We start from the raw sequence: 12,414 nt of genomic DNA on the forward strand, positions 1-12,414 counted from the left end.
TGTTCTCCCTCTCTATCAAGGATCTCCTACATAGATCCCCTTCCAAGTGGATGACAGTGGTAGCCAGGCACCATCTAGTTCTTCTGGTCTCAAAGTCATATAGGCTGCAGATCGGATGGTGTACCAGTTGCTAGGGCTAATTGTTTCCGTGAATTTTGGTTTTCTTCATTCTTCTTTGCTCTGGATGAGGAGAAACCCATCGTTGCGTCTAGATGGCAGCTTGCTAGCTTTTAAGATTCCAGTCGATATTTGCCAAAGTAGGAGGTGGAACAATATTTTGCATAGTATGTTATGTCAATTGAACTTGATGTCCCCTCCCAGCAAAACTTTTTGCCAGCCCAAAATACTACTAAGAGAAGGGCAGCTGATCTCTCTGAGCTAGTTCCTATCTACCAAAAAGGCAACTGGGGGCAGGGCACTTATTTTCAGACTAGTTCTTGTTGATACGGACAGTGTCTGTGGGCAGGGCTCCTGAACCCAGAAAAAGTTTCTGCCAGTCCAAAAGGTGATTGAGAGTTAGGCACCTCGTTCTAGAGGGAGTGCCAGTCAGCTCAAAAAGCAGCTGTGAACCTGGATAGTAGACCCAGACAAAATTTTTGCTGTATCAAAAGGTAACTGGAAGTAGGGTCCTGTTCCTACAAAAAAAATTTCCTACCATCCCAAAGTCTGTTGAATGTAGGGTATCTAGTCTTAAAATCCTACTGGTTCAAAAGGTGGTCAGGAACAGGGCACCTAGTGCTGAGACCAGTTCCTGCCTGCCTAAAAGGCATCTGTACAGGGTGCCCAGACTTGGATGGAATTCCTGCCAGTCCAGAAGGTGGGTGGAGATAGAAGATGGCCCCACCTCCATTCTCCAACAGGGTGTGGGGTACAAGGGTAACAAGAGGAATGTCATACCTTTCTAGTCATTAGCCTCCAGTGCAGTAGCCCATGCTGTCCTTGACAAGTGTAACGTATTCTTAGGTTACTGCTTGGATTGGAATGCTCCTTGCAATTATTCGAAATGGCCATGCCATAAGGACAGCCAACAGTCCACAGCTCTGTCTCCTTTTTTGGTGTTTTCTTTTCTAGTCCTCAGCCACCAGTGTGGTTGCCCATGTAGTCCTCGGGAAAGCAATGCCAATTCTTAACTTGCTGCCCAGATCTGAATGTCGATGGTAAATGTTCAAAATGGGCACCTGGACAAGCTTATTTTAAAGTTCAAAATCAGGTTGTCAGGACAGCTGACAGTCTACAGCTCCATTTGCCCCCTTACTCATTGTTTTCCCTCAGGTTCTTCTACTAGTTGGCATTTAACCCATTTCTTTATCCTTCCCTTCAAAGCTCAGAGTTCTAAGATTATCTTCTATATCTGTTTCAATTGGTTTCTCATTTCTTTGTTGTAGAGGTACTGTGTAGCCTGTTTGCCTATTCAGTCTTGCTGAAAGTCCCCTGCTTTACATTAGTTTTGTACTTAATCTCTATCAGGTCTTTCATTAAATGTCCTATTTTTAGAATTTGATCTTGGCCATGTTAAATTTTGTTGTCTGCAGGCAAGTTTTTATTTGCTGACTTGCTGAAATGCTGCATCAAAATATGCCAACAAAATAATAGACTATATTAGACTTACAAAAAAGACTGTAATATTTTGAATGTATATGCCACTAGACTGAATCAAGATTTCCAGAACTCTGTTATAGAAAGTAATAGGTTCACAGATTGTGGCTAATCCAGAATTACAAGGAACAGAAATTAACTACATAGGACTAAATTAACTTAAGAATTACTATGAAATTTTTGTGGGACTATTGATGATGTTTTAAGTTTTTATTTTCTGGATGTAAGAAAGAATTTTCCTCCTTTCTCCTAAACTATTTCACTAATGGGTTTCAATATTGTAATGTCTTATGGACTTGTCCTTTTCACAAAGACCTTAGGGTCTTAGTTTTGTGGGTAATTTCAAACAAGTGGACAAATATTGTTGTTGATGTCTGTTCTACCTCCTAGTACACTGTACAGATTTCTGGTTTTCACAGAAGTTGAGGTAACTCATACAGGCCATTGCCCTTACATGTCCTTTAGAACCTTGAGTCTCAGAAAAATTGGTGCCTAAAAGCTGCTTTTGAGTCAAACAGTGGTTCAGATAAACTGGTAGGACCATTTTGCTCTGGGCATTGTGCTGTTTTGAAAAATTTAGTCTGTTTTGAGAAACAGAGGCCAAAGATCAGACTGAAAGCTAAGTTTAGGGTAAATTAATATTTATATCAATTGGTTTTCAAGACAATGTTATATAAAATGCCTGTCTAATGCTTATAATCAAAGTTTCACTGCCTTTACTATACAGGAAATTACACATCTTGAAAAAACTAAGTTCTCAGATGAGATCAACCTCACAACTAGAGTCAATCTTTTAGAAAATCAAATGATTCCTCCAGTGTGGCCTTGTCTTGCACTTACCTAATTTAAAATTACTGAAGTAGAGTGTCCAAGTGGAGGAAGGCACTCTTATAATGATGATCAAAGAATTTCTGTGGAAATTCATGATTGGAAAAAAGGAAAATGTGTGACATCACCCTAGAATTGGGACACTTAGCCTAATTAAAATGGTTGACATAAGGTTTAGTCAAGACTCCATTTTCCTTTAGGCTCCACTTCTGTTTCTGAGAAAGTGACCCATGACTTTTGGTGGGTAACCAAGGGAGGAGAAGCTTACCCTGAGGAAGAATAGTTGGTATGTGTTAAATAGGTTAATCAAAGCACAAGTAAAAGAAGGAGTCCATCATTATCTTGCTAATCATGTACCTTTTACAGCTCTTACCTGAATGTTTTCTGCTTTTGGTGGCTCAGGATGTCTCATGCCTTAGGCTACCTGAACTTTAGGTTACCTTGCAAAAATGCCAAGCAATAAGTATTGTCAAACCTTAATATTTTTCAGAGGTTAGAAAGGCCTTTGATAAACTACATTCTCCAGGCCTGCCTGATTTTGCCCCAAAATATTATATGTATTGGAAAAGATATCAGTTAAAGGACTCGTTAGAACTCTGCTGGAATAAACTGATCCTTGTGATCCTCACCAATCCATATGCAGCCAAATCGGAAGATGTTAAAACTTAGATGCATTTGTCATAACTTAAAGAAACTAAAGCATTCATTTGTACTTGTCAGTTGTCTGGAAACTTAATATTGAAGCTGGAATGCCTTAGTGGGTAGAATCAGACAATAGCTTTACCTTTCACTCATTCTATTGAATGCAACCCCATGAAGTTATTGGACTTTGTTTAAATCTTTATTGCTTTTGAGGTTGCTTTACCTTGGCAACTTGAGTTTATTGACTCATAATAATTTTCTATATAGACTATGGATATATTTGCTATCTGTTTTCATATTTGTTGCTTTAGTCTCACATGCCTTTAGGGTCTGTACACTAATAGCTCACCCTTAGTGAATGGATATTATTGAAATAATTGCTTTGGACCTAACCTTCATTGTTTTTGAATTAGTTTTGTTCTATCACTTAAGTTTTATTAATTTGTATAGATAAACCTTTCCATGTGTTTTAATGGAAAAATTTTTCTTTATATTTTTCTCAGTATTATAATCTCTACTATTGACTAAAGTAATGATGTTGTTGTTATGTGTCATCGAGTTGGACCTGAATCATAGTGACCCCTCCTTGGGTTTCTGAGGCAGTATCACTATGGAAGTAGATTGCCCAACCTTCCTTCCAAGGAATGGCTGGTGGGTTTGAACCCCAGCCATCTGGTTAGCAGTCAAGTGCCTTAGGCACTATGTTACCAGAGCTCCTGAATTAATGATACTTGTTGTAATTATTATTATTAGAATTATGAAATGTTGTATGAAGGTTACTTCTAATATAATTTCTCAGAAAGCTAATATGCTGCCGATGAAGTGAGTAATTTATATAGGCAAAATACAATCTACAGATGGACTTACGATCCCACTTTAAATAGGAGATACCATTTGACACAGCAATCCTATTACTAGATTTATATCCTAGAGAGGTGAGAGCCAGAAAAGCAACAGGTATATGCACACTCATGTTCATCACAGCACTATTTACAATAGCAAAAAGGTGAAAACAACCTATGTGCCCATCAGCAGAAGAGTGGATGACCAAACTATGGTACATACACATAATGGAATGCTATGCAGCACTAAAGAATAATGTAGAGTCTGCAAAACACCACATAATATGGATGAATTTGGAGGACATTATGCTGAGTGAAATAAGTCAAATCACAGAAGGACAAACATAATGGTAGTTCGTTATTGTAGAGCATCAAGGAGAGGTTTATATATGGAGGGAAACTTTCTTTTTTGGTTGTCAGGGGTGGGAGTCGAGAGGAGAGAACATTGCAAAAAAAATGTATTTACCCGTCACTTTAGTTTTGTGTGTTTCACTGTACATAAATTATATTTCAATAAAATACATTAAAATTTTTTTTTTTAAAGAAAGATCCCACTGTAAGGTTTATAACCTAACCATAGTTCAAGTAGTTCTTTGAGTGTGCCCTTGCTCCATACTTATCCTCATAAGGCAATCACGAAAGACTGAGTGCTATAGCAAAGCACAATGAAGAAATGAGATGGTGCCTAACTATCAAAAAGAATAGTGTCTGGGGTCTTAAAATCTTGTTCTAAAACAAGCAGCCATTTAAAAGGGTCATCAACCAACCTGTGCAGAAGAAAGCATAACAACTGAAGTGTGATCAAAGAATTTTAAATCAAATCCATAATCAAGAGGAGGGTGTGTATGAGAGCTTAATTTCTAAAGCACTTGGTTTGTAGAAGGCTAAAGTTTACAGTGGGAGCCCTAAATCTATTTTGAATCTTGACATAAGTTCAGATGCCATTTGTGTTATTTGTTACTTTCCCTGTGCTTGTTGGCCATTAAACCAACAATGTGGCTATGCTTAGATAAGTCCAGGCTAGACCAGGAAATGACAGCTTGCCTTCAGGAAGAATATAGTTGAAAACAGATTAAGTAATTAGCATAAATATGCTCACACAAAGAATTAAGACACTTGCCCGGGCATGCCCTTCTCACACAAAGACCTTACCTGAGCGTGTCCTTAATGATTTATAGAAAATAGGCAATCCTATAATCTTTTTGAAACTGAAATTATGGCTATATAATGTTCCTTTCTACACTTCTTAGTCCTACCTGTGACAGTGATGAATTGACCTGCCACCAATCATAATTTTGGGTGATTTTCTTTGCTCTCTTTCATATGTAATGAACACCATCACTGAGATTGATGAAATTTCATCTGCTTTTGTATGGGGTATATGCTGATAGTTTCTCTTATCTGGATGATTGTTTTTGTTTTACTGTTTGCACTGTATAAGTCTTAATTTAAAAAAAAAAAAAAAAAGTCTCTGTAGACTATTATTGAGCCTGAGGTCTTTTCCTCAGCATATATCTCATATAATTTGTCCAAATCTATAAAAGATTTTGACTTAAGATAAGTATAATTGTTTGAAGGCTGTAATTTTAGGTTGCCAGGTGTAGCAAGATGAAAGGCATAGAAAAATGAGAAAAAGAATAGTCAAACGTGGTTTGCACAAATTTCATGGTCATTTTTTTTTTTTTTTTTACCCTTTTGGAATGTTGAGTTTTGCTGTGGCTCATAATAATCAGCAATCCTCGAGCTGAGTTAACTGCTGAAGGAGGACCCAGACCTTGATGCTTGAGTGCTTTCATTACTGTGAAATTTGAAAATAAAAATATTGCCTTCCGATCACTTCAATATTGTGACCATTTTGATTAATTATTATTTAATGGAAAGAACACTTGTATTTGACCTTTGTGGGTGTGAGTTCTCTCATAAAGCCATGTACCTCAGACATGTATGGATACATATTTCTCAAAGTAAAATCTATGTTTTTCCACTTTCAGGTCCTTTATTCAATGCAAATTATTTCCTAAATTTTTACATCAAAATTTAGAAGAGCCAGTTGCGGACCCTCTCCCAAAGAAGGTGAAAGACTCTGTGGTAAGACATTTTGTTTTTTAACCTAGTCTGTAAGGGCCATCACTTGCTGTAACTTGCAATGTGTCAGCAGAACTCAAGTGTTTTGTAAGGTTCCAGCTAGACTGGTATGAGAATAACTAGTGCAAGAAGAAGGTCCTGGTCTCCTACACCTAGCACACTGGGCTGTGTAGCTGCCAGGTGCAGACAGGTTCTTGAAGGTGATGCTGTACACATATGCCATAGACACTGAGTGGCTGCTTGGTTTATGTGGAGATTTGCATGAACCATATTTAGGCAATTACACACATTGCTGGCACAGATAGTAGGTAGGCTACACATGTATAAAACTTACTAAATAGTTAGTCCCCTGCACTTATGAGGTGCTGCATAGTCCCTCATCATGTTCCTTGCCTCAGATTCACACCGACCTCAAAGCCATCTCCCAGGTCTTTTGACGTAGCCCTTGGTAAGGACCTTTGAGCTTTGGACTTTTGGCTGTGGTATCAGAGGAGGGAGAAGCCAGATTGGTTGGAGCAAATGAGGGAAAAGGGAAGGAGGAAAAGAAGGAAGAAAGAAGCTGAAAAATAATGATGCTATTTTTCTTGTTCACTAGGAAAATGGCTCTGAGCAGACTCAAACATCCTTTGAGCACATATGGCCTCATTAATATCAACTTCACACATTAATACTTTGAAAGGCCATGCTCTTTGATGATATAAGCTCCCATGCATTTGAGTATTTTGGAGATTGGAGTAGTCTGATTTTTTGAGACACGCTATTCATATGTCTTTTAGGAATGGCAGATAAAAGGAAAAGCAATCTGTAGTCTATTAATTGTAAGCTCCTCCCACCAGGCACTGTGCATCGTTGGTATCCATAGTGTCTGGTTTCTAGTAGGTGCACAACAACTTCTTTTGAATGTGAGTATGTTTCGGTTACCTCTAGTGCCACTCTAACAGAAAACACCACAGGTGGAATGGCTTTAACAAAGAGGAGTTTATTCTCTTACAGTTTTGGAGGCTAGAAGTCCGAGTTCAAAATGCCAGGTCTAGAGGTTGAGTGAAAGCCCCTCCACCCTGGGCTTCAGCTCTTCCTCTTGCTCCTATCCCACTGAAGCTAGAGGTGTCTCTTCACTCAGGAAGCTGCTGGCTGCTGAGGTTAACAAGCCCAAGGTTGACAGATAAAATGGCACAGTCCAGTTATTACCAACCCACATGGCAGGCCATTGATTCAAGTCCCATTAGCAGTCCCAAGATTGGCAGACAACATGGAAGGCTGAATAATGACTTGGTTACATGCAGGATTCAAGTGTTCTGAAAGCTAGAGACCTTCCTCAAATTTGCTTCTATAAAAGAAGCAATATGAAATATTCCAGTATAAAACTGGAAGCAGACCACATCTCTAAAGGAGCTACTCAGCTTCTCCAGTAAATTCCACCATAGAGTTAATTACTAATCTTGTCATGCAAAATAACTACATGCAGCTGCCCAGCCACCAAAATCAGGCCCAACTCAGTTGATATTTAACTTAACCTATCACAAGGCATTCAATTTCAATCCACCATTTCAAGACAATGATCACCAACATGGTAACATTTTTAAAAATTCATACTCAGCCTTGTGTGCCTTTGAGTGTAGCCACAATTCAAGTTAAAACATTGAGGCTTTTTTGCCATGTGATAGGGAACCAAAAGGTGAATCATTTAGTATGAATAAGGAGTGCTTCATGAATTTTAAAAGCTAGGATGCATTGAAAACAGGGTACATGAGGTGAAGCCGCTAGAGCTGATGAGATGGCAGTTAGAAGAGAAGAGAGACATTTGACATTCAAATATGCAATCAACAACCTGATCTCTTCTCTTTATACTAGGAGCCTGACAGGGAGAATATCAAACTGACATTCCTAGATTCCTTCCTGCAAAAGCCCCAGAGTGGCCCTAAGTCTACTCCACAGTTTTCTCATGGATAGCTGAGAAAAACTATCCTCCATAAACCTTCCTGAATTTTATGACTGATGAAGATGTTTCTTCATTTTCTGATTTATTGCAAAGTAACTAATGTATGAATTACAAAGACTGACAATACATTTGTATGGTAGACTCTAGTAGTATTTCATTAATATAATTAAATGTGATGGGTTATGTATTGCTTTACTTGTTATTCATACCCTTTGCAATACTTTGTACACATAACTTGTAGGTGATTGAATAGAATGTTTGTCTTCCATTCTCTGAAAAGTCTCCTGGTCTAATTATAATATTTTAATGGGAATATAAGATTCAGCTTTTATCAGTTTGATTTATAATACCTTTGCACCATTAGTGCAAGCATAAAATTTTCCTCCTAGCTGTCTCTAATTTTGTTCTTCTATGTCTCTTTCTGCCTCTCTTAGTTTCTCTGTTCCTCTCTCTTTAAAACCAAAAAAAACAAACACTGCCGTTGAGTTGGATTCAACTCATAGCGACCCTTCCTTGGGTTTTCAAGGCGGTATCACTATGGAAGTAGATTGCCCAACCTTCCTTCCGAGGAGTGGCTGGGGGGTTTGAACCACCAGCCTTCTGGTTAGCAGTCAAGTGCCTTAGGCACTATGCTAATTTTAGTTCTCATGAGAAGCCTCTAAGGGGCCTCTTTGGATTGCAGGTTTCTTATCCCATCCCTTCCTTTCCCCCTGCTTGCACCATTCTGATTCATTTTGTCTGCAGTGGGGCCTGGGGATTTGCTTATTAACTGGACAGTCCACCCAGAAGATTCTTTTCCAGGTAATGTGTAGACTATAGGAAACATTGTCTAGAAATTGAACCTAGAGCTCTGTTAATGAGTCCATATAATTCTATATGAGCAAGATAAATTATGCACACAAAGCTCATTACCAAAATTTATTATTTAATAGAGATATACACTTTCTGCTAGTGGTTTGCCTGGTTAGTCTTCTGTCTAAGCATGGCCTTTCTGTTTACACCCTCACAGATCATCATCATTTTTGATAGTCTTTAATCATGTTAAAATTTTTTACTTCATTGTATCCATCATTCTTAGTTTCTAGTGACAAAACAAAAGAAAAACAAATACATAAGCGAAAAATCTAAACTCTACTTAATTTTTATCTTTAAAGTTCGAACAGCTTCTTCTATGTTGGTTGGATGTACTGTCTATATTTTTCTGGTCCCAGCTGTTTAACTGCTGATTGTGTAGTGCTGGATTAGGGCTTCTCCAGATTCTTTTTGGGGCTGGTATGTCGAGTCCTACATAAAATGCCACAATACATTTAATGTATCATGAGCGATTAGTTTATTTATTGGTTAAATATGTATGGATTTACCACTAAAAATATAATAAAAAATTATTACTGAATATTCTTTTAAACATTCTTACAAATGTAAGGCCTGACAAAGAAAAAAAAAATGTAGATTATATTATTAATACATATAGAATGCACAGAAGAGTTAATGAAAATTGAAGGATTTATAAAAGGATTCTCAAATACCACCAAAGACAAAAAAGATAAAAGAAAAGCAAGCACAAATGCACCAGAAATAACTTTAGAAAATGTGATTTAAAAAATGATCCAACTTACTATAGCAACTGAATATTTGATACAATAATGGTAATGATTTTTAGCAAGTAGTGTCACAAAAAGAGCTCTGGTAGCATAGTGCCTAAGGCACTTAACTGCTAACCAGAAGGCTGGAGGTTCAAACCCACCAGCTGCTCCTCAGAAGGAAGGTTGGGCAATCTGCTTCTGTAGTGATACCACCTTGGAAACCCAAGGAGGAGCTGCTATGAGTTGGGGCTGACTCAATGCCACCTAACAACAACAGTGTCACAAATAAAACTATAAAAGTCTATTAAAATGTAGGTGAAGTTCTGAATAAGTGATGATAAAAGAGATACATAACCTGATTTTAGATAAGAAGGCCATTTATAAACTGCCATTTTTTTTCCTATGAAATTTATAGATTTAATATAGTTCAAAGGAAATATATTCACAACTTTGGGAAAATTATTCTACGTTTCATTTTAAAAATTCAAATAATAGTAATAATAATAAAAAGAACATAGTTCTTGAGATTTTAGAGTAATCAGAAAGAAAAAAAATATCAGACTGAGCTAAGAACATAGAATATTGGTAGATCAGAAAAACCCAGAAAGAAGACACATTTTTTATAAGAGTGTATTTTGTGAAAATGGAATGGCACTATCAAGAATTTATTATTCAATATATGATGTTGAGATAATTGTTTAGATAAATTTTATGTGTTAAATCTTCATCAGACATGAGGGAGTAAGAGTGAGTGACAGACTCAAGGTTAGCAGGGGTAGGAAGGTGAATGGGATTACATCCACAAATATTTACAGGTTTGGCAGAGGCTATCTCTAGCTATATATTTATATGTGCTGCAAATATATCTATGAATGTAGTAGAACATACAGGGGGCAAAGTTATGAAAATGTCTAGTCATAATAAAATACCTTGAGGGAATGAGTTGCTGGGTATGGAGGTTCAGGACTATAGTCTCAGGAGAACTGAGGTCAATTTGCGTAACATAGTCCACAAAGACAATGTTCTATATCCTACTTTGGTACATAGTGACTGGGATCTTAAAAGTTTGTGAGTGACCATCTAAGATGCAACTATTGGTCTCTCCCTGTCTGGAGCAAGGAAGAGTGAAGAAAATCAAAGATACAGAAAACAATTAGTCCAAAGTATTAATGGAGCATGTGAACCCCAGCTGCCACAACCCTGAGACCAGAAGTACTAGGTGGTACCTGGCTACCACTACTGACCACTCTGAAAGAGATCACAATAAGAGGTCCTGGGTAAAGTAAGGGAAAATGTGGAATAAAACTCAAAATCATAAAAAAGACCAGGTTTACTGATCTGATGCAGACTGATTGAACCCCTGAGACTATGACTTTTAGACATCCTTCAAGCTAGGAATTGAACTTAACCCTTGTAATTTAACTGGCAGCCAAATGATTGACAGACCTATAAGGTGAACAGTAATACCAGGAGGGTATGCACTTGTTGGGAGCTCTGGTGGTGTAGTGCCTAAGGCATTTGACTGCTAACCAGAAGGAAGGTTGGGCAATCTACTTCTGTAGTGATACCACCTAGGAAACCCAAGGAGGGGTCGCTGTGAGTTGGATCTGACTCGAGAGCAGTGCATTGTGTTGTTGTGTTGCATATACACTCACTCATTCTAACAATCAAGCATATGAAATCAAGAGGACAGCATTTTCCCAGGAAAAGCATTTCCCAGATAGAAAGGTAGGAGGGGAGGAGAAAGAAGAATGGAGAGAAGAGGTGGGCATAGGGAGGAAATCGCAAGAATGCTGTTACAGTGTGGAGATTACAGTAATGTCACACAACAGAATGTGTATGAATTGTTGAATGGAAAATCAATTTGCTCTTTAAACTTTCAGTCAAATCACAATTTTAAAAAATGTGTGTGTGTGAGAGAAGAAAGAATAGAGAGAAGGGGAAGAAGAGGAGGAAGAAGAGAGGGAGGAAAAGGAGAAGGAGAAAGGGGGAGGAGAAGAAGAAGAGGAAGAAGAATTCACATGGGACTTTTCCATTTCTGGTATTATGGCAAGATAGATTATTAAAACCAATCTCCCTGCTGATTAAAACTGAAAATTCTGAATGAAATACAAAAATGTAACAAAAACTTGAATGTAGTAAAACTGACAAATTAATAAGGAATTATCAGGTCAAAGTTGAAATGAAAAGGGGAACATGGAAGAGTAGGAAGCTTCTTTTGCCTGAAGGATATCTTCCCAACCTGGGAACCTTGAGCTTGATTTGGAGTCACAAACTATGGGGAGCAGAAATGAAATCCCAGGACTGCTGAGGAGAGAGTCTGATGGCAGATGACCCCCCTCATCAATCTGGAATGCTAAATGACCACACTCTTAACTCCATCCTCCTCAATGGCAGGGGAATGCAAGAAAACTTGCCTCAGTGTTGAGTATAACAACAACACAGGAAAAGAATCTTTGTGAAGTTTTCATTTTCGTGGATTTGTAGGATGTGTTAAATATATGGATGGCACAAAAGCCCTCAAGTTTTGAATATAATTTAAGGTGGTCTCTGACTGGAAATGTCCTATGGCAGATGCCAACATGAATCCTCTCAAAGGAAGAAACTTTTATCCTAGGCCTTAAAGTGTTCCCAAAATCAGTTTTTCCAAGGAAAATGAGCAATTTATAATTAAATTTTCAAGAACAAGGAAATAAGAAATCAGCAAAAACAGCTGGAAGAGAACTAGCAGACAGCTGTGCAAATATTTCAGGTATTGGAACTATCAGACACAGATTTTAAACAACTATCCTTACTATGTTTGTTGTTGTTGTTGTTGTTATGTGCCGTCGAGTCGGCCCCGACTCATAGCGACCCCTCCTTGGGTTTCCGAGGCAGTATCACTACGGAAGTAGGATTG

The 12,414-nt window shown here is 37.9% G+C and overlaps 1 protein-coding gene across 1 annotated transcript in view; it reads left to right on the forward strand.

The window, feature by feature from the left end:
- The window catches only part of PCNX2 (pecanex 2), a 688,168-nt gene that overhangs the window by 266,571 nt on the left and 409,183 nt on the right, over nt 1-12,414 (forward strand). The window contains exon 16 of the mRNA XM_007938510.1: nt 5,900-5,996. Coding sequence (XP_007936701.1) covers nt 5,900-5,996 — 97 coding nt within the window. The remainder of the gene's footprint in view (nt 1-5,899; nt 5,997-12,414) is intronic.

This window comes from Orycteropus afer, unplaced genomic scaffold (genome assembly GCF_000298275.1).
Source record: "Orycteropus afer afer isolate SDZICR_OR568_19922 unplaced genomic scaffold, OryAfe1.0 scaffold00050, whole genome shotgun sequence".
Classification (NCBI taxonomy): Eukaryota; Metazoa; Chordata; class Mammalia; order Tubulidentata; family Orycteropodidae; genus Orycteropus; species Orycteropus afer.